The sequence below is a fragment of the Lentinus tigrinus genome (genome assembly GCF_003813185.1).
Source record: "Lentinus tigrinus ALCF2SS1-7 unplaced genomic scaffold L226scaffold_18, whole genome shotgun sequence".
Classification (NCBI taxonomy): domain Eukaryota; kingdom Fungi; phylum Basidiomycota; class Agaricomycetes; order Polyporales; family Polyporaceae; genus Lentinus; species Lentinus tigrinus.
The window spans coordinates 317,926-342,979 of record NW_027137927.1 but is presented as its reverse complement, the minus strand read 5'-3'; the positions used below and the strand labels follow the sequence as shown (position 1 = coordinate 342,979).

General features: G+C 55.6%; 13 protein-coding genes and 2 non-coding genes across 15 annotated transcripts; 6 read left to right on the top strand and 9 right to left on the bottom strand.

Moving 5' to 3' along the window:
• Window position 1: 1 nt before the first annotated feature.
• On the bottom strand, window positions 2-3,015 carry L226DRAFT_510785 (AAA ATPase). Its single transcript, XM_067678274.1, has 8 exons — window positions 2,858-3,015; window positions 2,761-2,807; window positions 2,637-2,703; window positions 2,340-2,584; window positions 2,156-2,284; window positions 1,465-2,105; window positions 380-1,410; window positions 2-320 (listed from the first exon to the last, which is right to left on the bottom strand). The coding sequence occupies exons 1-8, from the start codon at window positions 2,932-2,934 to the stop codon at window positions 104-106; spliced, it is 2,454 nt and encodes an 817-aa protein (XP_067533920.1). The 5' UTR covers window positions 2,935-3,015; the 3' UTR covers window positions 2-103.
• Window positions 3,016-3,396: 381 nt separating this feature from the next.
• On the bottom strand, window positions 3,397-4,684 carry L226DRAFT_536464 (uncharacterized protein). Its single transcript, XM_067681120.1, has 7 exons — window positions 4,521-4,684; window positions 4,376-4,457; window positions 4,161-4,310; window positions 4,002-4,104; window positions 3,712-3,949; window positions 3,535-3,661; window positions 3,397-3,481 (listed from the first exon to the last, which is right to left on the bottom strand). Exons 1-6 carry the CDS (start codon window positions 4,538-4,540, stop codon window positions 3,538-3,540), a joined length of 717 nt encoding a protein of 238 aa, XP_067533919.1. The 5' UTR covers window positions 4,541-4,684; the 3' UTR covers window positions 3,397-3,481; window positions 3,535-3,537.
• Window positions 4,685-4,807: 123 nt separating this feature from the next.
• On the top strand, window positions 4,808-6,054 carry L226DRAFT_614242 (Thioesterase/thiol ester dehydrase-isomerase). The gene is made up of 3 exons (XM_067686606.1): window positions 4,808-4,961; window positions 5,028-5,224; window positions 5,291-6,054. Exons 1-3 carry the CDS (start codon window positions 4,857-4,859, stop codon window positions 5,724-5,726), a joined length of 738 nt encoding a protein of 245 aa, XP_067533918.1. The 5' UTR covers window positions 4,808-4,856; the 3' UTR covers window positions 5,727-6,054.
• L226DRAFT_510774 (uncharacterized protein) lies at window positions 5,716-7,128 on the bottom strand. Its single transcript, XM_067678273.1, has 2 exons — window positions 6,282-7,128; window positions 5,716-6,077 (listed from the first exon to the last, which is right to left on the bottom strand). The coding sequence occupies exons 1-2, from the start codon at window positions 7,014-7,016 to the stop codon at window positions 6,054-6,056; spliced, it is 759 nt and encodes a 252-aa protein (XP_067533917.1). The 5' UTR covers window positions 7,017-7,128; the 3' UTR covers window positions 5,716-6,053.
• A 39-nt stretch (window positions 7,129-7,167) lies between these two features.
• L226DRAFT_t151 lies at window positions 7,168-7,261 on the bottom strand. Its single transcript has one exon. It is a non-coding gene; the product is annotated as a tRNA-Leu (tRNA).
• An 886-nt stretch (window positions 7,262-8,147) lies between these two features.
• L226DRAFT_t158 lies at window positions 8,148-8,241 on the top strand. Its single transcript has one exon. It is a non-coding gene; the product is annotated as a tRNA-Leu (tRNA).
• A 373-nt stretch (window positions 8,242-8,614) lies between these two features.
• Window positions 8,615-10,371, bottom strand: L226DRAFT_614240 (uncharacterized protein; the record flags this gene model as incomplete). Its single annotated transcript, XM_067686605.1, has 9 exons — window positions 8,615-8,901; window positions 8,961-9,010; window positions 9,075-9,123; window positions 9,184-9,199; window positions 9,261-9,413; window positions 9,821-9,932; window positions 9,988-10,151; window positions 10,220-10,254; window positions 10,322-10,371. 9 exons carry the CDS (start codon window positions 10,369-10,371, stop codon window positions 8,631-8,633), a joined length of 900 nt encoding a protein of 299 aa, XP_067533916.1. The 3' UTR covers window positions 8,615-8,630.
• Window positions 10,372-12,312: 1,941 nt separating this feature from the next.
• Window positions 12,313-14,043, top strand: L226DRAFT_108328 (uncharacterized protein). Its single transcript, XM_067672101.1, has 4 exons — window positions 12,313-12,478; window positions 12,536-12,801; window positions 12,854-12,915; window positions 13,195-14,043. The coding sequence occupies exons 2-4, from the start codon at window positions 12,594-12,596 to the stop codon at window positions 13,714-13,716; spliced, it is 792 nt and encodes a 263-aa protein (XP_067533915.1). The 5' UTR covers window positions 12,313-12,478; window positions 12,536-12,593; the 3' UTR covers window positions 13,717-14,043.
• On the top strand, window positions 13,548-14,385 carry L226DRAFT_108349 (uncharacterized protein). The gene is made up of 3 exons (XM_067672102.1): window positions 13,548-14,102; window positions 14,173-14,278; window positions 14,325-14,385. Exons 1-3 carry the CDS (start codon window positions 13,787-13,789, stop codon window positions 14,329-14,331), a joined length of 429 nt encoding a protein of 142 aa, XP_067533914.1. The 5' UTR covers window positions 13,548-13,786; the 3' UTR covers window positions 14,332-14,385.
• L226DRAFT_108363 (uncharacterized protein) lies at window positions 14,169-15,491 on the bottom strand. The gene has a single exon (XM_067672103.1). The coding sequence runs from the start codon at window positions 15,169-15,171 to the stop codon at window positions 14,440-14,442; it is 732 nt and encodes a 243-aa protein (XP_067533913.1). The 5' UTR covers window positions 15,172-15,491; the 3' UTR covers window positions 14,169-14,439.
• Window positions 15,492-17,663: 2,172 nt separating this feature from the next.
• On the top strand, window positions 17,664-19,428 carry L226DRAFT_465478 (amino acid transporter; the record flags this gene model as incomplete). Its single annotated transcript, XM_067675921.1, has 4 exons — window positions 17,664-17,839; window positions 17,896-18,127; window positions 18,182-18,983; window positions 19,040-19,428. The coding sequence occupies 4 exons, from the start codon at window positions 17,664-17,666 to the stop codon at window positions 19,426-19,428; spliced, it is 1,599 nt and encodes a 532-aa protein (XP_067533912.1).
• Window positions 19,429-19,986: 558 nt separating this feature from the next.
• On the bottom strand, window positions 19,987-21,485 carry L226DRAFT_584570 (uncharacterized protein). Its single transcript, XM_067685566.1, has 2 exons — window positions 21,128-21,485; window positions 19,987-21,071 (listed from the first exon to the last, which is right to left on the bottom strand). Exon 2 carries the CDS (start codon window positions 21,001-21,003, stop codon window positions 20,047-20,049), a length of 957 nt encoding a protein of 318 aa, XP_067533911.1. The 5' UTR covers window positions 21,004-21,071; window positions 21,128-21,485; the 3' UTR covers window positions 19,987-20,046.
• L226DRAFT_465771 (uncharacterized protein) lies at window positions 21,335-23,314 on the bottom strand (the record flags this gene model as incomplete). The annotated part of the gene is made up of 11 exons (XM_067675939.1): window positions 21,335-21,533; window positions 21,595-21,701; window positions 21,756-21,953; window positions 22,009-22,069; window positions 22,121-22,143; window positions 22,197-22,243; window positions 22,294-22,310; window positions 22,369-22,426; window positions 22,545-22,668; window positions 22,722-23,036; window positions 23,093-23,314. The coding sequence occupies 11 exons, from the start codon at window positions 23,312-23,314 to the stop codon at window positions 21,335-21,337; spliced, it is 1,371 nt and encodes a 456-aa protein (XP_067533910.1).
• A 376-nt stretch (window positions 23,315-23,690) lies between these two features.
• L226DRAFT_465624 (uncharacterized protein) lies at window positions 23,691-23,885 on the top strand (the record flags this gene model as incomplete). Its single annotated transcript, XM_067675932.1, has 1 exon — window positions 23,691-23,885. A coding segment is annotated over one exon (195 nt), but the record flags the coding sequence as incomplete, so codon positions are not given.
• Window positions 23,886-23,925: 40 nt separating this feature from the next.
• Window positions 23,926-24,328, bottom strand: L226DRAFT_524144 (uncharacterized protein; the record flags this gene model as incomplete). The annotated part of the gene is made up of 3 exons (XM_067678867.1): window positions 23,926-23,998; window positions 24,032-24,191; window positions 24,229-24,328. The coding sequence occupies 3 exons, from the start codon at window positions 24,326-24,328 to the stop codon at window positions 23,926-23,928; spliced, it is 333 nt and encodes a 110-aa protein (XP_067533908.1).
• Between the last annotated feature and the right edge of the window lie 726 nt (window positions 24,329-25,054).

The following is a 25,054-nucleotide window of genomic DNA, read 5'->3' as shown; positions in this document are numbered from 1 at the left end:
AGGTGGCCTTATGATCTAGTCATTTTGCGACAAAACTACACAGCTCGAAGCCAAGACGATCCATCACAACACATGCGCAGGAAGAGGGAGAGGAAAGAGTGTTCTATGCGTACAAGTCGTCGTCCTGCGTGTCCTCGCCGAACCCTGCGTTCGCAGCAGCAGGCGCGCTCGCCGCTGCCGGCGCACCGCCCTCGGGGAACTTGAAGTTGTTCCCGAAGGACCGTGACTGCTGCAGGTTCTGCGCGAACATCTCGTAGCGCCGGATGTCTGCGTCCGACACCGACCGACGAGCAAACCGCATGGCCTCTTCGAAGTGGTCCCTGCGCGCAAAGTGAGCATCACTGTGAATCACATGGCAACATGAGCAAAAGGTGCGTACCTTGTGATGACGGGCACAGGGTCCTCCTCGTCCTCCTCCGCCTCATCATCCTCCATCTTCACATCGCCAGCGTCCTCCTTCTCCTTCTTCTCGCGTGCTTTCCGGATGTCCGCCTCAATACTCTCCCGGATCGCCAGCTTCGCGGCGCGCTGGCAAATCTCGGTGAGATCGGCACCAGAGAAACCGTGTGTGTGCTTTGCGAGGAAGCCAAGGTCGACGTCGGGTGCAACGGGCGACTTCCTGAGCGCAGCCTTGAGGATCGAGAGACGCGAAGGCTCGTCGGGAAGGGGAATGTAGATGAGCTGGTCGAGACGACCGGGACGGAGGAGAGCAGGGTCGATCTGATCTGGCCTGTTCGTCGCGCCGATAATGAACACGTTCTTCTTGACGTTCATACCATCCATCTCCGTGAGGATCTGGTTCAGCACACGGTCGCCTGCACCACCAGCGTCGCCTGAGGAACCACCACGCGCCTTCGCGATCGAATCCAACTCATCGAAGAACATTACGCAAGGTGCAGCAGCGCGCGCCTTGTCGAAGACGTCACGGACGTTCGCCTCAGACTCACCGAACCACATGGTGAGCAGCTCAGGACCCTTGATCGAGATGAAGTTCGCTTGCGTCTCGTTGGCGATAGCCTTCGCGAGGAGCGTCTTACCAGTACCGGGAGGACCGTAGAACAAGACACCCTTCGACGGCGACATACCGTACTTGATGAACTTGTCCGGGTGCTCCACGGGGTACTGGACGGTCTCTTGGAGCTCCTGCTTGACCTTGTCGAGACCACCGATGTCCTCCCACTTGACGGTGGGCACCTCGACCACTGTCTCGCGAAGGGCCGACGGGTTGGAAGTACCGAGGGCGAAGCGGAAGTTCTCCATAGTGACGCCGAGCGAATCGAGGACTTCCGCGTCGATGGTGTCCTCCTCGAGGTCAATGAGGTCCATCTTCTCACGGATCTGCTGCATTGCTGCCTCCGAACAAAGAGCCGCGAGATCGGAACCAACGTAACCGTGAGTGTCCGCAGCGATCTAGAGCGCATAGAGTCAATAACAATACCGCCGATCTGAGTTAACTAGACATACCTGCTCAAGGTCGACGTCATCTGCGAGCTTCATGTTCTTGGTGTGGATACGAAGAATCTCGAGACGGCCGGTCGGGTCAGGGATACCGATGTCGACCTCGCGGTCGAAACGACCGAAGCGACGAAGGGCGGGGTCGATGGAGTTGGGCCGGTTGGTCGCAGCCATGACGACGACATTTGAGCGCGCTTTGAGACCGTCCATGAGGGTCAGGAGCTGCGAGACAACACGACGCTCGACCTCGCCGTTCGTCTTCTCACGCTTCGGCGCGATGGAGTCAATCTCGTCAATGAAGATGATTGACGGGGAGTTCTTCTCAGCCTCCTCGAACGCCTTCCGAAGGTTCGTTTCCGACTCTCCTGCCATCTTGGACATGATCTCCGGACCATTGATGAGGAAGAAGAAAGCACCAGTCTCGTTGGCGACCGCACGGGCCATGAGGGTCTTACCAGTACCAGGGGGACCATACATAAGGATACCGCGTGGTGGCTTGATACCGATAGACTTGAAAAGTTGGGGGTGACGAAGAGGGAGCTCGACAAGCTCACGGATCTGAGCCATTTGCTTGCGGCAGCCACCGATGTCGTCGTAGCCGACTTCGCTGAGGCTGGCCTCCTCCTCTTCGCGCTTCACCGGGTCGCCCTCTAAAATAACTGTCAGATGGCGCACGATCAGAACACAAAAAGCCACGCACCTGTGTGGATGACCGTATCTTGTGCCACAATACAGTACTCAGCGGGGTCGGTGTCGATGACCTTAAACTCCACTGTCCGCATACCACCGCGAACAAGGAAGGTGTCACCCTTGCGGACAGGACGGTATGCTGTTGTATTCGTGATTGAGCAATCAGAACCTTAATAAATGCAGGATCCACAAACCTTCGAGGAAGTACGGCTTGAGGTACACGTCGAAGATGTTACCGCTGAGACCCTCGATAGAGTCGTCGAAGGGAAGGATATGTACGCGCTTGCCGTACTTGATATCCAAGCACGCGTGCACGTTGACCATGTCGCCAAGCTTGACACGGAGGTTGTTGCGAGCGACTTTGTTCATCTGGATCTTCCCCTCCTCGACGTCGTCGGAGCTCAAGCAGATGAGAACAGTATCGTGCCGCTTCTTGCCGCTGCATACGCACTCAGCGAAGGTGTCGGAATGGCGCATTGAAAGGTACGTACCGAACGATTATGGTGTCACCGCGGAAGAGCTGGAGGGTCTCCATAGTCGCGGGGTTCATGGTGGCCACTGCACCCATCTTCAGTTCCCGATCTCCAAGCTCTCCGATATCGCGTTTTCACTCACCAGAGTTGTCATCTGAGGTCGCCTCGTCGACAATGAGACGGTTGGGCCTAGGAACCTGTGTCAGTACATTCCTTATAACTCTGATCGCATTACGCACGATTTCTTCTGCCTCAGAATCGCAGTAGAGGTGTCGTTAGGCCCGGGGCCTGCAGGAGCGCCACTGGGGTCAGCCATGTCGTCGAGTGTCGTGAAGTGGGTGGTGGAATGAGTGAGAGAGCAGAGACGGGCCCGAGCTTATGAGGATCTGGAGACAAGGGCGACGCGCGTCCCTTGACCAATTACTCGACGCGTCAGTCTCCGCGCGTGGGAACTTCCGGAGGGTTCCAGCACGTTCTCACGGCGCTCAATATGGAAAGTATGCTTGTTCAGCGAACCCGATGAGCGGTAACGGGCCACAGCGAATTCTGCTTGCATGGTCGACACAAATAGGACAATCATGGATGTATCAACGAGAGAATTCACCCCAAGAGACCCACGCAAAGAGGCGTTGGGCTACGCGGACCTGGGTCACTGACTGCGAAAGTTCAGCGGTTCACCATGTGGGGTAGAGAGTTGTGTGGTTATGCTTGTGGTGAAGATGTGCCTGCATCAGTCTGACCCAACGATGATGGGAGTCATCACCTTTGAACGCAAGGCAACGGTATTAGCAAGACCAGATGGCCATGGTGGATAGAAAGCAAGTGATATATCTATGATACAGGTATCGTTCCACTGAGGGATCCTGACGAAGAGTAAGGCATGGCAGTGACGGGATCAAATGCGAACCAGGCTTACGTGTTATATCTCCTCGTCATCATCGAAGTTGATATCTTCCACGGGAAAGTCGCCGACCTTAACACGGTCAGGCTTGACGAAGACGCCAAAGTTGGGCTTGCACTCAAAGTACCGCTTGCCCTTCACCCTGTGCAGCAGGTCAGTCACGGCTGCGCTCAGTCCGTGCGCATTACTCACGAGCCGTCGTTCTTCCCTATGGGTTCGTCGTACTCTATTCCGACCCAAGTGCCCTTTGCGAACTCCGTGGGACCAACAAAACGTACGGTGCCACGCTTGCGGAAGTCCTCTTCAGTGGACTCCACTTCGCATCTTGCCCCTACTGGGATGTCCACATGCTCGGCTTCCACATGCTCCTCAGCAGGCTTGTCCGCAAATCGGCCAATCTTGTTCCGTTGCTTGTACGCAAGCACCGTGTCTTTGGCTTTTTGAACATATGATTGGTGCACGGCAGGTACGACGCTACTCACCGTGTCGCTGAGCATACTCGTTCTCGCTCAACTCAAACTTGTCCACTTGGGATGTATCCGTGAGTTGGCCCGTGAAGGACGCGGAGGGGTCCAGGTCTGTGACCTATGAAGACGCGTCACACACGACGTACAACCAGCAATGATAGGGGAGAAACGCACCTTAAGGACCTGCCAATCCCGCACTCCGTAAAACCCCAGTTGCCGATTATCATCGCTGAGCGTAACCACGGGCTCGGGCGCGTCGTCCGAAGCATACACAGATATTGATTGATTTTGAGGAGGTATGCCAGTGATCAACTCGAGCTTGTTCTGTAGGCGATGGAACCGTAGTGAGACAACGCGTCCTGAGAGGGTAGAGTACTGGAAGGCCGCACCTTGAGCTGACCGACTGTTAGACTGAGATCATACCGTCGCTCCGATCGCGTGTCTGGAGAGACGACAAAAATGTTGACTGTACTGGACATCGTGCCCTGGTCCGTTTAGCAAAACACCGACGAATCGAGGTACAAGAGGACTTGCATGGATTGGGAAGGCCTCATGGCAGTGGTTGCGACGGGTTCGAGCTACTTCCAGAAGTCCTCGGCACTGGATGCAAACACACAATTGTATTCGTGGGCGACGAGGATGACGAAAAGCGTTTCAAGACCTGGTTGCGCGCGGAGTGAACAAGAGCAAGGCCAAGTTGTGGTCAGGTACAGTAGCGGCCGGCGCGCTCGCGCGCGACGTCCCGCCGCCGGGCCTGCTTCCGGCCACCATGTCCGACCGACACGGTCACCCGGGTACTCGGGTATACGCTCTCCGCTTCACCAACACCTCCTCTCACCTCGACGACTACACGCACACAATAGAGAGACTATGAACGTACTTCTTCGACCGGGGAGTCGCGGGGTACTCGCCGCTGCTGCATGCGCTGTGCGCCGCGACGCCGCGCGCGGTGTGTATTCATCGGTGTCGATAGAGGTAAGTATGCACCTCCCATCGCGTATTCGCTCACAGCCAACTCAATCCCCCATCTGGTGTGAACAGGCTCTTCGCGACCGGTTTAGAGACCCGACGTCCCCATTCCATCTGCCGCCGGGCACCGTTGGGCCGGACTCCCCTGACCCACCCGCGGAGGAAGTCTCACCAGCCGACGAAGGTCGCGCCAAGCTGCTGGAGCTAGGCTACGATCCCGACAGCTTCTGGGAGCAGCAGATAGTGTGGGGAGACCATGACTCGTTCCAGTGCGTACCTCCCTCGTCGCAGCACGCGCGTCCCTCCCCTAATCATACACGCCCTCGGCGCGTCAGGCACGTCAACAACGTGCGGTACGTCCGCTTCTTCGAGTCTGGACGTATCCACTGGATGCGCGCACTTGGACACGAGCTTGGAGGACCAGAGAAGGCCGATGCGATGATCAAGGGCAAAGGCGTCTCGCTCATCCTAAAGTCCCTTTCCGTGGACTTCAAACGCCCCGTTGTCTACCCCGACACCCTGCTCGTTGCGCACAAGCCACACCGCGGGCCTGCCTTGCGAGTTTGCACGGATGCATCTACATCTCACCGTCAGGCCAAGACGCACTTCCATGTCATGGGCGCAATATGGTCGTATGCCCAGCGCCGGATTGTGACAGAGTCTGATTCGGTACTGGTGTGGTACGACTACGATAAACTGACGAAGTGCGATCCTGGAGAGGCCGCGAGGGCGATGATCCAGAGAAGGATGAATCTTGGCGGCTCGTCGTGACCTGGGGGCGATCTGTGCGCCCACTCTTCCTAGATGAGTTCATGACATCCACAGACTTACATACAATACATCATTACATTGCCCACCACCGCGATTCTTGACCACCACCAGCAGCCCAATCACTTCATCCGCAGTGGCCTCAAGCTTGTGAACTAGCCGAAAAGATAGCTTGTCCGTAGAAGACGGGCGTTGACGCTGAACACAAGAACTCGGGAGGTGCACCTTGGACCGGCTGTGAAGCGGTCCAGGTCTGCGGCGACGTGATATACGAGTGCATGTGCACGACCCATGGAGTGGGCAAGGAGGGGTATCAATGCACATACACGACTAACAATCCTCCATACGATGGATCTGGAAAATGCATATCAGCACGGAGTGTGACACAACGTGAAGCAAGGTAAGAAAAGTAATATTGGTCGTCATATCATGTACGTCCGTACCTGGCCTAACCCGGTGTCATTTCACGACACTGTACAGGCGCATTCGTGATTTGCGCGACAGTAATGGGACATGGAGTTCCTTCTGCAAACCGAACAGGACAGCGCAGATACTCACTTCTGCTGCTAGTCTCGTCCACTCCGTGAGAGAGCGAACGTATTCATCGCGTCCCTCGTTCGGGGGTATGTCGGGGTTCCACAGGACGAACGTTGAGAACGTCGAGACAGGTTCAAGGACGCGTGTCGGGCCCTCGTCAGACCCGGGTTCTGGGACCGAGGACGCGTCCATCTCCTCGTCTTCCACCTTGATCTCCTCCTGAGCGCGTTTAGACCTTCGCGTTGTTCTTCCCTTGGGTGCTGGCTTCTCCTCCTCCCTCGTCCTGTTTCCAGAAGCCACTCCTTTCCCCTTTCCGCCATCCGGCGCGCGCAGGACGATCCCAGTGTACCCCTCTGGAAGGTCCACCGCCATCCCGTGCATCTCCCGCCCTCTGAACGAAGCCACATAATGGCGCGAGTCGTCACAGACAGCATCCACTGTGCCTTGCTCGGTAGGTGTGTCTGCTCCTACGGTCGTGGACGCACGGCTGAGGGTGGTTGTGGAAGAAGAGGACTCTTCCACGGATCCGACGAGTGTTGCCTGCGAGTCCTGCAACTGCTGGGAGCCGGAAGCCGAAAGAGGCTGTGGTGATCGAACGTCCCGTCCATAAGTAGGCGACGAGGATGGTTTGACTCGGAAGTAGGTAGATATGGGGGCAGGGCCTGAATACGCGATGTGGAATGGCATGAGGTTGGGGGTCACAGAAGGAAGCGCATTTGCGTGTGAGATCGTCAGTCGTTCAGTTGGCAGAGACATGGCTGAGCGAGCAGGCGAGAGGAGCAGACCGAGGTAGGCAGTGAGTGGCACGTCGCGTCTTGAATAGTCTGAGACCGACTATCGTCTGAGACGCGTCTCTGGACGCGTGCGGGCCTGCCCTGAAGTGAGCAACAACGGGAAAGAAAAAGAATGACAACAGTGGGATTCGAACCCACGCCCTTTCCGACCAGATTAGTGAGGTAACCACCTGATTCTGGCGCCTTAGACCGCTCGGCCATATTGCCATGCTGTTGCTTGCTGCAATTAAAAGTATAGAGAGCACCCTGCTCACGCTCCGGGGCGCTCTGCCTGGGCAGTTCGGGGAACGGGATGACTTGCGAGGTATCACTGTCACCGTCAAGGTTACCAAAGTGGACGTTCGTGTCGCGCTCGATGCAGTTGAGAAGATAGTACGGAGTGGCCATCTCCCGCTTTTCTTCTTATCCCGGGCAGCAAAGTCCGGCTGAAAATCGAGCGCAAAGTGGACCTGCGCATATGAGCAGAGTCACGAAGTCTCCGGATGAAACATGACCTAACGCACCTCCATAGCAGCATAAACAAGGGGTGATACGCTCAATGCAATAGATCTCAGAAATAGAGCGCGTACGTCCTACGCTTGCTGGATCATCGCACACAGCAGCGGATGGTCCAAGGAAAACAAGAATCATCTGATGAATTGTGCAGTGAAGTCAGTGCGAGCCCATAACCTACCAAATCTAGAGGCCCGAGGCCCACCACACATGAATCCCACGAAGTCATATGTATTCGTCCTCGGTCCAGCTTGAGGAGTCGGAGTTAGTGGCTGAGGCTGGTGTATAGTTCGTAAATAGAGGAACAACTCACCAGCTCGGTGACGTTCTATTCAAAGGTACGAGACGAGGAACCGGGAGGCTGGCAATGCGAGCTTAATGTGAGTAGTTCACTGTGGGCCCGTGCTCAGATGTCGCCCGAGAGAGTCGGTGGAAGAACTTTGAGTATCTTGTAATAGAGTTACTTTATTAGAGGAAGAGATTATGGCATTGAGGAGTGGTCATTGTAATGAAAGGCAACGTTCAGTTGGATCCTGCAGTCACTGGCAGCTGTAGGACTTCTGTATTTGGTATTAATAAATTAGTTGCTGCCTTGGTACATGGCAATATGGCCGAGCGGTCTAAGGCGCCAGAATCAGGTGGTTACCTCACTAATCTGGTCCGAAAGGGCGTGGGTTCGAATCCCACTGTTGTCATCTTTTTCTTTCTTGTTCCTCTACCAAGACGCAACGAACCAAATCTGCGTACTACCAACAATACTTCACCCAGCCGGACAGGCCGCTGTGCGATTGCCACGATGAACGAGACAACGGCCCCGCCCGCGAACACCAGGCAGAAGGACATTCTCTGGGGCATCGGCACGCTCATGGACTCGTCGAAGGTCGTGCTTGCTTGCGGGTTAAGATATCTACGGTACAGTACAAGAAAGCTCTCAATGGTATCTATCACTCGTTACAACCGTAGTCACAATCAAGAAAGGCAGTCAAATCCAAGAGATGCAAAACTGAGATGGTGATCTACACAGTACATAGAGGAGCATGCTGAACTCATAGTGCAAGGAGGGGAACCGGACGGAGTTGACGGTTTAAGCCTGGGACGACGGCTCCGCAGCCGGCGAGGTCTGCTCTCGCTCCTCCCCAAACTCGGAGTGTGATTGCAGATCCGGTTCAGGATCGTCGAAGTCATCGCGCGGGAGGTCTGGATCTATGACGCCTCCGAGAGACCGGACGAAGCTGGGCATGTCCTCGGAGCCGTTCAGTGACATGTGCAGCGGGTCGTCGGAGTCGACTCTGACAGTGACCAGGCTTGCTTCTTGGAGTTGGAGGAGGAAGCGCGACACGAGAATTGCGGTAAGGCTGCCATGGATACGATTGAGTGAGCCCACGCAAATTGCAATAGCCATACACCGACATACGGGCTTGTGAAGGTTGTGACATAAGTTGTATTATTGCCATCGAGTGCCACCTGGGGAGCCGAGAATCAGAGATAATTGATATAGTAGCAGGGGATTTTGTCTGCCGTGGCTTACCGAGAGAGCAATGAAGATTAGGTGGAGCATGTTCAGGGTGAACAAGACTCTAACGATGGATGATGAATGCGATCTTTGGTTTTGTGGGATTACCATGGGACAAACTTACATGAAATATACCGTACCTATAGGGAGACAGAAAGGTAAGCCGTTCAGACGGTCTACGACATCTGTGTGAGGACATACCATCGCGGATCAAGACGTATGGTAGGGATGGTCTCTGTGACTGCCACATTCCCCTCTTCAAGTTGAAGACATCTTTACTGCTTAATTTTGTCCAGGTGATATAGATGATCGACATATCCGCAATCATGAGCGGTACTCGAGAGGCGATGACAACTATGGTTGTTGGGTAAGCATCTTTACTGGCGTTTCGTTGAGGGATAACCTACGCCTTCTGCAGTCTGAGCACTTGACTATTGATAGTATATCACAATAAAACCCACCTCAGGCCGATAGAAGTAGTTACGTTCCCTGTAAACAGGCACCCAAAAGGCGGGAAGTTCTCCCCGGAGACATCATACTTGTATTGAACCTGCGAAACAAGGCGATGTGGTCTGTATCCACCATGTGACAAGGCGATAAAAATCACAACACTCACCAGATTTATACCTACAGGTGCAACAGACAAGGCGAAGACGAGAAGTCCAAAGTACTTGCCATTCAAAGCACGTGCGCGGAGGCCGGAGTAGACTTCTCGCAGCGATCATAAGAAACTATATTCTGCGACATGATAGGAAGCTTACCGGCCCAGGGGATCATCTGCAACGCAGGAATCACAGTAAAAATCTTCCTGAACAAGGAGCAGCTGCAAACACTGAGCAGGAGCATGTCTACACAGAAGTTGGGTACAAACCTCTATAACTCACACATCAGATTTGGCAATGAATGCATCGGAAGAGGAGTTGCTCACCTTGTCCGAGGGGAAAGACGCGTAGATCACAAAATTCATGACGAAGAAAATCACAGAGATGCCCTTGTTTGCAAGAAACAAGACTTTCGCTCCGGACCACTTGGCGGTCCGGAAACATGCCACTTCTCGAGTGGACGTGACGATAGAATCGTACATGAAGAGGACTGCAGTTGAGAGCGATTCGGAAAGTCCGTGAGATTGATAGAATGATATTGTACTGAACTATACATACCTGAAGCTGCCACGTTGCAGTAAGATTCGGTATACCTGTGTAGCGGTGTCAGCAAAGGACTCCGTCCAGACTTCATTGACGTTCCAGCGAGGGGTGACGTACAAGGCAGAATAAATTGCTGCAAGGGCAGCGGCATCAGCGTTGGAGGGCATGTGCTTGAATAGCGCGAATCTAATGTCAACGTTGGGTTTTCTGAGTGGGGCTGAGAGCTGAGCATTGACGGCCTTCAATTGGTGTGGCGACTCTTATACTCGAGGGCAGACTCGATGCGGTCAGCACATGGGGTAGTGCTTCCTGGATGGTCGTCGAGTAATTCAGATGCTGGTTGAGCCTTCCGATATCGCGCTCTCATGAATCTGGAAGTCGTTGGGCTTAACACGGGGTTGAGACGAAAATCGAACACCGGTAGTGTGGCAAATCTTTGGTACCAATTCATACCACTTTCCTGCGGACTTATTTGATTTAGCAGGTGATGCCTGACGGGCAGCGGTGGCAAGAGCTCTAAGACTCTGTATGATGCGGGCTCCGACTCGGCGCGCTCGTACCTATAGAAATAGCCATGTTCTGATGGACGCGAAGCATGATTCTTGAGTCCGAGCGGTGAGATTGCGTTCAGTGCAACTGTCGAGAGTTACAGATCTATCAGAAGTAGTCCACAACTGCATATGAGCCGACAAAGGCCAGATACGACAACCGTGCCGGGCATTTCAGTACCGAAATCCAGACGCAAGGTACGATCTCCTGGACGAAATCAACGAAGACCGATCTTAGTGTTGATGTGAGGACGGACACTGTTGACGTCACTTACTTGCGAACACCCAAACTTGGGGGCAGGGACATTTTTGAAACCAATGCCCGGCGTATCTGAAGAATAGACACGTCCATGCAGTGACGCCTACAGGACGCACTATTCAGCGGCGTGTTCACCCTCTTTCACATATACGCAGTGATGAACGAAAGGACATACCGACTGTGAGTAGGGACACGTCCCGGCACATGCGTTACGCCCGGGAGTTGCGCGAGATATACAGATCGACGTCGACGGCGACTGCCACGAAGGACCGGGTGAAGGGCAACGTCTACCGTTCGAGCCATCTTAGGGGTTGGTTGTGAAGGCGAGTAGAAAGGATGGCACCATCCACGGTATCAAGATGAAACACATACCGATGTGTGGATAATGGTGAAGACGCTCTGCTGAAGCTATTGATCGCCAGACTTGACAAGGTGAGACTACGGCGCTGACTGCCATCATTGCAGAGCACAGGCCCACACTATCACGTCGGGGACTGTATCGTTGCGACTACCGAAAAGAGCGTGCATACGAGAGGGCGCTGGGCAGAGGATATTCGTACTGATACTAACGTTGAGGTCAATATGCATCAGATCAAGAAGAGTTTCAGGCCGACATGAGATGAGGTGATACTTACCTCGCGGTTGCCAGAGATGGCGCACTACTGAGATGGTCGTCCGAGTACAGTGCGGGCAGGACGTGCTACGTCCAGGGTCCGAAACGGTTGATGATGTCAAATTGGGACTAAACGGATAGCAAGCATAGAAGCGGCCACGCGGAGAGTCACGGCTTACCGGCCCAGGGAACCATCTGCAACGCTCCTAACGCAGGAGTCGTAGGTTTCATAAACAAGGAACAGCTGCAAACACTACGCATGAGCTCGCCGTTATGGTGCACCACGCTGTGCACGATTCACATATGAGCAACAAGTGCATCAGAAAAGGAGCTGCTTACCGGGTCCGAGTGGAAACATGCAAAAACTCCAGATTCGCGGCAGTGAGAGTGACGGAGATGGCGTTGTTGGCAAACAAAAAGTATGCCGCTCCAGTCCACCCGGAAGCAGAACGCCGCGTAGAGCTGCTCATACTCAGAGAAGGAGCTCACAATCTCGAGATTGGGCCCGCACACGGTGGTGATGCACAGGCCACCGTCGAAGCAGATCGGAACTTGAGAAAAACCTGGCACATGTACAACATTAACGAGGGGAAGTTCAGCGTTCAAAGGTTCACAAGTCGGAGTGGTTCAAATAAAAATAGGCCCAGCCTCCACGCGGGATGACAGGAAGCGCTGGATGCCAGGGACAAGCGAGGAGACGGCCTGCGGTGGCCTTTACTCACTCCCCGTCCTCCTCCTCGTCTCCCTCGTCTCCGTTGACGAACGCTCTGCAGCCGCTTTGGTTTCTGCCCCTGCCTCTCATTTCCCAAGTCGCTCTTTTGCTTGGCTCGGTTAGCAGCAGCAGCTTCCCAGCAGTGCGTCTCCTTCCATCCAGCCAGCTCGCGTCGTTGCTGATACTCGTCTTCCCTCAGTCTAACATACAGCTCCCCATCCCGCTTTCAAAACTCTACACTCTAAACACACCTCACGATGTTCGCATACGCTGGTCTCGCCGCTCTCATTGCTGGCTCTGCCCTTGTGCGCGCCGACCCCGTCCCCACCGCCCCCGGCCCTGGCGACGTATTCAAGGTCGGCGGCCAGTGCTCCTTCACCTGGACCCCAGATACCACCGGCGTATGGAAGGAGATGAACGTTGAGCTCATGTCCGGCAGCAACTTGCAGATGAACCACATCACCAGTAAGTCACCTCCCTTCGCCGTCCTCCACGATGGCGCTAACGCGCAACATAGCCATTGCAACTCTTGACGGTACCGATACATCTACGACGAGCCACACCTTCGATTGCCCTGACGTTAGTATCTCCCCTTGACTCTTACATCCCCCGTGGTCCGGATTGCAGTTCGTACCCAGTTCGTTGGGCAGCAAGTCTCTTGTACGATTTGCAATAGCTGCCAATTGCTCGCGCGCGCTGCCCCCTTCGAGACGCGCAGTGATGCGTAGCAGTGATGCGTAGCAGTCGTGCTATTGCGCTGCTCCTCATTCCTTCGCTCGCGAGGCAAGTAGCAAAGAGAACCAGACAATTCGCATCTATATTGTACTGCAAGTACTCACCCCTTGCCTATCCTCGTAGGTCACGCCCAACTCCGCGATCTACTTCTACCAATTCTCCTCCCCTGCGAACGTCTCCGCCATCACCTGGACGACACGCTTCACCATCGCTGCCGCGGACGGCAGCACGACTGACCCCGCCGACGCCACTCAGCCCGACGGCTCCGCCATCCCCTGGGGCACCGGTGCGCTCGTCGACCCCTCCACGGCTGTCGCTGCGCCCTCCTACCTGGCTGGCGCCGCTTCCGGCACCACTGCTACTGCTACGACGGGTGCATCAGCCACCGCCGCCACCGCCGCTACGACGAGTTCCGCGAACACTGCTGCGGCCTCGTCTGCGGCCTCGACAAAGTCCGGCTTTTCGACGGCCCCCGCTGCCCCCAGCACGACGTTGGGCGCTGCCGCGAGCAACAGCTCTAACTCGGGCAACTCCAGTGCGGCCGCGGACAACGGCGCCCTCAGCGCGTTCGGCGTCGACAGCTACGTCGCGCGTGCGGGTATCGCCCTCGGTGTCGCTGCGTTCACGTTCGCGGTCGCTCTCTGAGCGCATGCGGATGCTCCCGCTAGTGGCCCTGGCGCACTCCCCGTACTCACGAGATTGACGTTCACGCTTCATGATTCACGCCTGCGGTGGACGTGCATCCGCGGACTCTGTGATGCAACTTCGCGCTCTGTCGGACACTCTTGTCGTCGTCGTCGTTCTCGGTTTGCAGTGCTTGATATCACACACGTACTACATATTAATGGAGGAGTCTGGTTTCGGTTTTTCTGTGATTGGTTGTGCGGGTTTTGGTGTACAAGTTCAGCTTGTTCTCCTTGTTTGGTTTGGTTTGGTGGAGATCTATCGAATTATATCCTGGATACGGCATCCGATTCACGTCGACGTCTGGGCGGTGTGGTATCATAGCAAGGCTCTGACGAGGTGTCATCGTACGCAGCATTCCTTTCACGTCGGATGATATCCAATTACTACTGACCACGGATGCGACTCGCGAAGCAGGCCTTCCATGTCAGATCATGGCGAGTCTCGCCGGCAACTCAACGTTCCTGCGTTGTTGTGCCACTCGGCTCTATCCTGATATCTGCTATGGCGCGGCACCCGCGTGGTGAGATTACACACATCTAACAGAATAGACCCTAAAATACACGCAGCCCATGATCGGGTGTACAAGAAGTGTCCGAACGATACGATGTCCATTATGCCCGAGTGGCACACCCCACACTCCGAGTCCCCAATCCTGGCATCCTCGAGCGATGAGCTCCCGGCTCACCGCCGCGCGCCCCTAGCGCTCCTCCTCGCCTTCCCCGAACCCGAGTCCACCGCCTCCAGCATCTGCACGTCCCGCTCCACCACCGCCTCCATCTGAGCCTTCCACACCTCCTTGAACCGATTCCCGACCAGCCACTCGCCCTCGCGCTCGCCCCAGCACCGGCCCTCGCGCCTGTTCAGGTGCCGCCCCAGCGCGTCCTTCCGGCTGTTCTCCCGCCCGCACCCACCGACCATGCGCACCCCGTAGTACTCGCGCGGGGGCTGGTCCAGGACGGACTGTGGCAACCTGCGGGCGCGAGCGATGGCGAGCGGGAGCCCGCAGCACGCCCAGGCGTCCGAGGGGAGGAGGTGCGTGCCTGCGGTGAGGATGTGTCGCTCGAGGTCCGCGCGGCGGCTGTACGTCTTTGAGGGGGAGGGGCAGTCGGGGAGGGGGCAGGTGAGGGGGAGGGGAGACTCAGTGAGGGGCGTGTTCGAGTTTGACGATGCAGGGGAGGATGCAGGGGAGGACGGGGAGGAGGAAGAGGACGACGGAGAGGGTCGGGAGTATGGGGCGGGCATGGGGCGGGTCCGTCTCGCGGATGTCCTGGAGGACGCGACGCGGACCTTCATGCGCGGTATCCTGATCGCCTCTTGAAGTTTCCGAACTGATGCAGCAACAGCAGCTACATCGTCAGGCTGAGTCGCTGGTATGGGCACCTCCGGGTTCGTGAGGACGTCCTCTGTCGCCATGGTCCGCAATGCAACGATGCTTGTTACATGCCGTGGCCGTGGAGTGGCGTATGGGAGTGGCGACGTAGATTCGGGATGGACATGGGCTGAATGCCTGTGAGAGATGGGATCCACAGCGACATTGATGATATCCAAGGCAGCAGGCGAGGGAAGGCTTGAATCTGCAGTCGGGAAGAGCGGGATGCTCTGGGCGACGCTGCACGCATCGTACGCCGGGACGGAAGGTGCAGGGTATAATACCTGTTCAGCGTCTGAAAGGCTGAGAGAAGACGTTGAGTGTTAAATAGTATACACTCGAGTAGCAATGAAAGAAACTTACAAGTTGTCGAACAGGGAGAGATGGGAGCCGAACGTGTCAAGGTCATGATGGTGGCCGAGCACCGGGTGGGGGTGCGACAGGTGGCTATGAGCCGTATACGAGCAGTCGAGCGAGCAGTCTCCAGACCAGATCGAGTGTTCGTTAGGACCTCTAGAGTACGAAGCGTCTTCGAAGGTGAAGTCCATCTCGAAGTCGAAGCAAGCGCCAAAAGACTAGCAGACAGTTTTGGGGACAATTGTTGGAGGTGAGAGGGAGGGGGATGTGTCGGCGAGTTGAGAAGGCAGAGACGCGTCGACAGTACGATCTATATAGCGCACAGACAATGCAACCACGAACTCGACAGGTGAGCGGCGGGTGACGTCCACATTGCACGCTTGAAGGCTCCGCGCGGCACGAGCGGACTTTCCAGTCAAGGATTAGGGAGAGAAGCTGCGGAGATAATGCATCAGCCGGCATAGAGAGAAGAAAGCAAGGAGAGGAGAGGAACGGAGGCGAGTTTGACGAGTGGCACACTTGGATCACCGGAGACGGGCTGGGCGCCAGCCACGAGTGGCGTGCAGCATGCTCGAGCCCTCGGGAGGGCTCTTGGGGAGTGTTCCTTTATTTCCCTCTACTGTTCGCTGCCATAGGGTAAGGTTGCTCCTCGGGTACAAGATGATGGTGTAACAAAATTGAGGCGAGGCGGCGTTAGGCTGAAATCAGGGCGCCGTTGGAGAGCAACTTGAAGAGTTCGAAGCTCGATCAGATGTAAGGTCGCAGCGCCGGCACATTCCTGCTGACAGTGTTGCGCAACGAGCATCAGAGCTCACAACCTATCACTGCGAGTATGAAATACAAGATGCCAGTAATCAGGTTGTCAAGTTAGAACATACTATGTGCTGGCCGGGAGACTTCGAGTCGCACGACGAGTTGTCGCAAACGACACCAAACGACACAAACCTATATAACCCACTAGAGCACTCTCTTCTAAATCCCCCATGGGCTTGAAGGATACTTCTGAACCTGAAGTGGCAACGACGCAAGTAACCCAAAGTAACCTTAGTGCACGGCGCGGAGATCGCGAACGCCGAATACTCGGAAGAGTCTTACCGCAGTGACGCTCGGCAACAACTTACGGCACGAGCGAGAGGTTATACACTTGATTCTGAACATCAAAGCCACGTTCCGATCATGCAGGGATGTGTTGAGACGGGTGAGCTGCAGCAGCGGAATCGAGCGTGTCCAGTGCGAGAACCAGCGATCGCCCGTTGCTGGACTTCAAGTGGTATTGTGAAGTGAGTTTTCCTCGCCAAGTAGCACGTACCTCGCAGCTCAACGACAAGGGAAATTGCGTGGTTGACGAGGGTTGACGAAAGTCAAGATCCGCGATGAGGCCGCTGGACGCCGACGTCAACTGGAAGCTTACCCGAGCTAACCGTGGGAAAACCGCAGTAACTATTGAGCAGCGTGACAGAGTCGCAAAGTCGGGTAAACTCTCGAACCACCCTTCCTTCGACCGCCACCATGCCGCCACGGAAAACGCACCCCGCAGCAATTGAGTAGAAGATGTACAGGCATGCACAACGCTTGAGAGGCAGTCTGGCCACGTCTGGCCAGAAGGGATGTAATGGCTCGTGCTTACCTACCAGGTGGTATTCGTGGTAACAGGACCTGGCTCTCGAGGGAGTCTCGATCGGCAGGTCGGTTGCCCCGACGTGGTCGAGCATGAGGGCGGTCGCCGGTCACGTCAATTTTTAAGATCGGCTCTGGTCGAGCTCATCTCCCCGGACTCTTCATAGGGACCGCTGCGTCTTGCAAAGGTACGCGCGGAGAAAATTTTTTCGAGGGCTAGTGACTGCCAATGAACCATAGTGGACCTGAAGACGACATATTGCAGTGCGGACAAGTGTAGACACATCCCTTGGGTTCCACGAGGAGGAGTGTTGCCAAGGGTGGGGCAACGCAGCCATGGCGCGGATTACCCGTGATGACGCCTTACAGACGAGTATTGCACAATGTGATCCGGCCATGGAGAGAACTTATGAGCGCACTGGTCCGGAGATACTTATATGTATGTGCCGCGAGGGTTCCGCTTCGAGTTTTCTGTGACATCGTTCTTGCCGTCCTCCTCTGCGGTCCAAAATTCTCTTCGGCTGTCCAGAGAGAACGCCGTCTCACCTTCGTTCATCCCGTGATGTCTCTCGAGGAGAAGGTCGTTCAGCCTGACGGGGCGCTTTCCCCGGAATATGGCGTAGGGAAAGCAGGGGACTACGCTACCTCCTCAGGCTCCAAGGAGAGTGAGGAGAATGGAGACGTGTACCAGACCAGCGACGAGAGAAGACAAATCGGCGTCGTCAGCGCCGTTTTCTTGTACGTTTCGTCCAATTTATTATCGTTCAACCTGGAAGTTGATCCGCTTCTGGTAGGATCTTCAATCGAATGGTTGGCACCGGTGTCTTCTCTACGCCTAGCAGCATCCTCGCGCTAAGCGGGAGCGTCGGTTTAGCACTGTTCATCTGGGTCGCCGGGATGCTTATTGCGGCGGCTGGGATGGCAGTCTACCTCGAGTTCGGAAGTGGTTTACCAAGGAATGGTGGCGAGAAGAACTACCTCGAGTTCGTCTACACCAAGCCAAAGTACCTCGTAACCGGCTTCTACGTATGTCCCTTCAGCTTACTGCTTGTTATGCATTCAGCTGACTCTTGACTGCAGACCGGTTACGTGATCTTGCTCGGCTGGGCGGGGTCCAACTCTGTGGTCTTCGGCGAGTATATTCTGCATGCCGCTAACGTCGAGGTCGACCGGTGGAACCAGCGTGGTATCGGTCTCGCATGCATCACCACCGCGTTCCTCATCCACGGCTGCGCTCTCAAGTGGGGTCTGCGCCTCCAAAACTTCCTGGGCGTCATCAAGCTCCTCATCCTCCTCGTTATCATCTTCGCTGGTTTCGCTGCGCTTGGAGGTCACCTGAAGGTCGAGAAGCCGAACAACTTCACCAACGCGTTCGAGGGCACCACCGGCTCGTCGTACGGCGTCGTGACGGCGTTGTACAACGTCATCTGGAGTTACATCGGGTACAGCAACGCGAACTACGCCATGTCCGAGATGAAGAACCCCGTCCGGACGCTCAAGTTCGCCGCTCCGCTCGGCATCATCAGCGTCGGCATCCTGTACATGCTCGTCAACATCGCATACTTCGCCGCCGTATCTCGCGAGGAAATCGCATCCAGTGGACGTATCCTGGCCGCCTCGTTCTTCCGTAACGTGTTCGGCCCTCAGGCAGAGCGCGCTCTCAGCGTCTTCGTCGCATTATCCGCATTCGGGAACGTCCTTTCCGTGATATTCTCGCAGGGCCGTATCGTTCAGGAGCTGGGGCGCGAGGGTATCCTGCCCTTCTCCGCGTTCTTCGCGAGCAGCAAGCCGTTCAACGCGCCACTAGCTGGGCTGTTCGAGCACTGGGTCGTGTCCGTGATCATCATGCTCGCGCCCCCTCCCGGAGACGCATACAACTTCAGTGAGTGAACTTGCATCCCTCCGGCACTATTTAAGACCGCTGACATATGCCCATAGTCCTCAACGTCATCTCATACCCGCTCGCCATTGTCAATGTCTTCGTCGCCGGTGGACTCGTCCACCTGTACCTCAACCGCGAGAAGTACAACTGGCACCCACCACTCAGGGCGACGCTCCCCGTCACCATCTTCTTCCTCCTCAGCAACCTCTACCTCACCATTGCGCCGTACATCCCGCCAGATACCCCTGATCAGAACATCTACGAGACCCTTCCGTACTACCTCCACTGCGTCGTAGGTACGGGTATCATCCTCGCCGGGGGCGTGTATTGGCTAGTGTGGGCGAAGCTCCTCCCATGGCTGGGAGGATACAAGCTCCACAAGGAGACGTTCGTGCAGCGCGACGGATGGACTAGGAGCGTCTTCGTTAAGATCAAAAGGGCGTGATTGTATCTTTGTACTTGCTCCGTGCTGTGTTGTCGCTATCTTATTAGTGTTGCTTTGGTGTAACGTTGTATCTGTCAAGGACATTTATCCCGGTTCAACTTGGGACTCTCTTTTGTCTGATCCGTCATTCATACTGCATCTTTTGCATTGGGTACTTGACAGCACGCTTGGGCATGTGTGGCGTACTGACAATGCTATGTCGGTAGGACGTGCTCGTATAAGAGAGCCCTATATGTTGGAAGCAAGAGACAACTTCCCGACCTTCCCTGCCTGCTCTGTACGAGGTCCATATCAGGTCCCCTTAGCGTGCCACTGTTGCTAACATTGACCTCCATGTAACAGGATACTTCTCTGAGCCACTAATCTAGCCAGTGCGCGCCATCCATTCAACCTTGATTGTCCCAAAGCCTCAGTACGCATCGTGAAGTCCGTCCTCTGGCAAATTTTTATGCTGACGGTCCATGGACAGTGTCAGAAGCTGAACATCTGACCTCGGCTGACAGCGATTCGAGCTGCGAGCTCAATGCTATCGACGAGTCTATAGACTCCGCCTCCGACTCTGAAGTGGAGATCGAGCTGGCTCCCCCTCCGTTCGACGACCCCTCCGCAGATATCGTCTTACGCACCTGCGACGGGGTCGACTTCTACGTCTTCAGCTGGATACTGCGATAGGCCTCTCCAGTCTTCGCAAACATGCTTGCCTTTCCCCAGCCTCGGAAGTCCGAGTCGACCTCTCATCCGCTGGACGACGCATCGGCAGAGCTCCCCGTCGTCGACCTGCCAGAGAATTCCGACACCATGGAGGCGCTGCTCCGCCTGAGCTATCCCCGCCCGACATTCAGTACGTTCTGGACCTTCGACTGCGCGGCGGAGCTGCTCGAAGCGGCGCACAAGTACGAGCTCGCCTACGCGGAGGCCACGCTCAAGCAAGCAATAGCCCCGTTCGTCCGCGACCAGCCTATCCAGGTCTATGCCTTCGCGGCGCGGTTCCGGATGACGGACCTCATGGAGGCCACGGCGCACGCGTGTCTCGCTCTGCCTTTCTTCTGGGCCTACATCCCCGAGCTCGAGAATATCAGCGCCGGGGCGTATCACCGTCTGCTTGATTACCGCGAGAGGTGCAAGGTGGCTCTGGGCACGATATCGCACACGCAGTGGTCCGTGAAAGATCACAGGTGGACCTGGCGTGTCTGCACGACGTGTGTGAAGCACACGTCGTCGCGTCATGTAGCCACCGGGGCCTGTGGCAAGTGTGGCCAGGCGACGTGGTTCTCCTCTTTTTGGAACGATGTGATGGCACGTCTGAAGGAGAGACCGAGCGTCGTCACCCTCCTGGACCAGACCCTGTACGATGTCCCTTCGCTGAAGAAAGCGCTCGACTGCGCTACGTGCCGAATGGTCATGTATGAGCAGATCCGCAAGTTTCTTGCGCTGCTCGCCGATGAGGCGGCGAAGAAGATATCGGAGGTACGTCCTTGTCCTACACCGTGTGGCCCAAAGCTGACTCTGTTGCCAGGTGCGCTTGGAAATCAAGTGACACGTTACGGCTGATCGATGCAGGCTTGCTGTGTTCATGACCTGACGTGTATATAAACATCGGATTAACGAAGCATTGTTGTGTGTTTGAATGAGACGCAATCATACTATCGGTCGAGTCAGTGTAGGCGTGGGTGATTGTCGGAAGCCTATGATTACTCACCTGCTCTGCATCCTTCGTAAATGTCCGATCTGGAAGTAGAACACGGTCCACGGAGAACGATACTCTAGGTATTAGTGCATTAGGTTATCCAAGACTATGAAACATGCACACAAGATGCTGCACAACAAAACAAACAGACATGCTACAACAGAGAGAAACAACAACAGACATGTACTGTACCGCGAGTTCAGGTCAGATACTGATGGGTCATGCCTCGTCGTCGTCGCCAATAACGTGGCTCTCAGGCTCAAGCTCGCGGTCGCCCACGGGCACGGGCGAGTACCACTTGTTGCTCTGCGTGAGCTCGATCGCGCCGTCCTTCGTATCTGCGGACGCAGCGTTGCGTCCGCTCGTGGAGTAGAGGTTGATGAGTGTGACGATGAGCGTGTACATGATGAATGCGATGCTGCATGAACGAGCCGTTTAACTTGAGTGTGTAGGGCGAGTTGTACGGCGAACGAACGTACCTGAACATGATGAGGATGTAGGTGACGTGGTCCATGCCTGCATCGTTGACAAAATGCAGCTCTTCGTCCGTCGCGGACATGAAGAGCAGGCCAGAGGATACCAAAAGCTGCGATAGATCGTTTAGCTTCATGTCGGAATCTTCAGGATATACGGAACATACGAATGGTGGCAGATGCCTGAACGCGCGCATCGGGCTGTGCGAGCTGGCACTCGACTCGTCCCGGCTGGCGTCGAGGGTGTGCTCGCTGTGGGTATCACCGTCTGTGACATCTTGCGTGTACTTTGGCGCGACGAAGCACACTTCGATGATGCGAGTGAGACCCGCAGACATGAGTGTGTATCCAAAGATTGCATGGACCTACATACGCCGGGTGATGAGCACTGTTGACAAGTGAACCACAAACATCACTGACCTTCGTCGAGAGCATGAGGGCTTGGGTATGGTCAGACATTGCCCAACCAGTCAGGATTATGCTACACAGAATGAGCATCTGAGGGGAACACCATGTGCCCGGGAAGACTCACATGATTGCGGGCACTATCGACCTCTGTAGCTTCCATGAGTACAGGTACATTTATGCTGTGAGGCAATTGGACTGACCTGATTGTTGCGGGACAGGTAGATGCCCAGAATACCACCGGCCCACCCTGGACAAAGTCATGAACACGGCGTGTTACGCCCGAATAGTAACACATACAGAGGACGCCCAAGATCCTGCATAACAGTAAGCATTTCCAGTCAAAGTCGATTGAATGGAGTAGAAACGACATACGTGTGTTGCATGTCCTTGACGGACCATACAGATCCACGGTGTTCTGTGAAGGTGTTGACTGCATGACAGTTGAGATCACACTGCGGTCGCAACAAGCTGTGCGGAACGTACCAACACCCTAGCCAATGCATCAACATCAACACACAATAACCAATAGGAAGAGAGATATGCCAGACGCACCCATAGCATGATAACCCACGAATCCCACCAGTCTGGACTGCGTCCGCTCCGGCGCACCCATGCCTCGCCGACCAACAAGAGAATGGCCATGATCGTGCCATACGCAATGAATCCGCTGCCCTGCACGCGCCGTTACATCCCATTCGAGAGAGAGGAGACATGCATGAACGCACCATGATGTAGTGGGCAAGACACTGGCCCAGGTTGCCCCCTCGGCAGTACCCTCTGAAGGCGATCGCGCCGAAGAGCATCTGCACCCACCCAAAGATCGGATACGCCTTTCCAACCACGCCGTGCGCCTTGACCGCCCACGGCCGGATAGTCTGTTCATGGATGTGCAGCTTGAGGTAGATGCCGAGCGCAAGCTGCAAGGCGATCGGGACGAAGAGGATGTTGGCGAACTTGCCGTGCGCCCCGGCAAGGAATGATCTCCCTCGATGTGAGTGCCCGAGGATGTAGCCAGCGATGGTGAGTGCGAACCCAGCACTCTGGTACAAGACTGTTATGAATTGCGAGAAGCGTGTACGAAACGAGGCCCACGTACCTGTAACGGGACATGCCACCGGCTCCGCGAAAGTCCCAGGACCATTCCCGTCGGGAACAAGACACCCCATACTGCAGCCTGGAGGAATATATGCAGCCACAAGATCGTATCCACCGGCGCGTTCTTCTGCTCCTCCGTCAGTTCATCGTGATGCTTGTGTGCAAGTACCGAGGCGAACAGGAGGAAGAGGATAGCAAAGGAATTCGCTACGTTCCGAGCCATCGCGTCGACGGGGAAGAGCCAGAACCTGGTGGCAACGGCGAGGCCGCGGTGAACTGTGGATGGCGGACGTCGACGAGGAGGAGGAGGAGGTCAAGGCAGCTCAAGAGGTCGGGGACGGTCTCGGAGCGTGCAGTTGGCGCCCGCATTACGTGCGGTCCTTGATCGGCCGGTGTGGTTGCTGACCAACTCTGCTCACATCTTCTTGTCGGACTCGTCCTCCACTGGATACTTGGCTCGAATAACCACAAGTTTCACTGCAGATGCACGCTCTCAGAAGATCTGGCATATACTCTCTACGCTTCCCCTTTGCGGATCCTCCAGCCGAAATGACCTTGACGGCCGACGACTCGGTCATTAACCGACACTAAGCGAGGCCACCCGCAGGATGAACAAAACGCAGGAGTGTGTCAACATCACTGCTGCCCGGACCTCATCTAATGTCCCCTTCGGGGTGACATACGAAAAAATTGGAACGATACAGAGAAGATTAGCATGGCCCCTGCACAAGGATGACACGCTTTCCCGGAGTGGTAGACCTACGGGTCTCAATATTTATTTTCTTACTTCTTAACAGTGCCTTCTTATAGACCGCCCGCGCTCCGAATCCCTGCCTACCTCCAACTTGCTTTGATCCACTTCATGCACAGGATGAGATGTTCCTTCATCTTCAGCAGCGGTGATAATCTCAACGCAAATGAAACGGTCCACACAACTTACGGAGACGGAGCGTACGAGTACACCGACACCGTCCCGTCGACATACCCAGTCGCAACCTGCCCCTCCACCTCATTCGCCGCAAAGCTGTTCCACGGCTCGCATTCCTCCTCCTGTACATGTAACACGCTCACCTCCTCCTCTGCACTCGCCAGCTCCGAGTCTATACCAAATCCAATACTCCCCATCTCCGGGCTCACCCGGCCATCCTGCGACGGCTCCCAGCCTCGGGAGAGGCGTGAGCGTGAGCACTTTCGACGCAATGTACTGGCAGTGGGTGAACGCCTCAGAGAGCGTCATCGTTTCTATCGACGTGTCGAACTAGCCCGCCATCCCGTATGGCGCAGACGGATGACAGACTTCAGCTCGTGCACCATGAACAGAGTTCGTCGTTCTACCCAGCCATGTTATAATTAAACCGTCGCTGATTAGTTCCATCATAACTCGGTCCAGCTTGTGTCAGCACACCTTCGCGCATGTCGTCGGTACTACGTTGGCGCACGCTGTGGGTTGTTGGATCACTTCACTCTTGCCCACAGGCAGCCTCTCCTGGACGGCCTCTTCCAGAAATTCCTACGACTCCCACTCATAACCGTCCGGTCAGAAGATGTAGACCGTGCGGTCTCCTATGGGAAGTGTGTATGCGCGATCAAAGTTTGTGGTTATATGGAGAACAACGGGTACGTTTCCTCGCGACGTCTGTTACACGTCGCACGCATGAGATTCGGCCAAGTTGACATTTCCCCCGCAGTTCAACACGAACAGGGGAGACATGCGAGCATAAATAACAGGCCAACCTCGAGGACTCGGAGACCTCAACACTCAACACTCAACACCACTCCCGCACAATGAAGCTGACCACCTTCTTGCCTCTGTTTCTCCTCGGCGCGTTTTCCATGGTCGTTGGCGTATGTAGTCCCAGAATCTGCGCTCACCATGCAAAGGCTAACATCGTCGCCCGATCCCTAGGCCAATCCTGTTGCGGGGCCCGAAGCCGAAGTCAATGTCCAAGTAGGTCACAAGGGT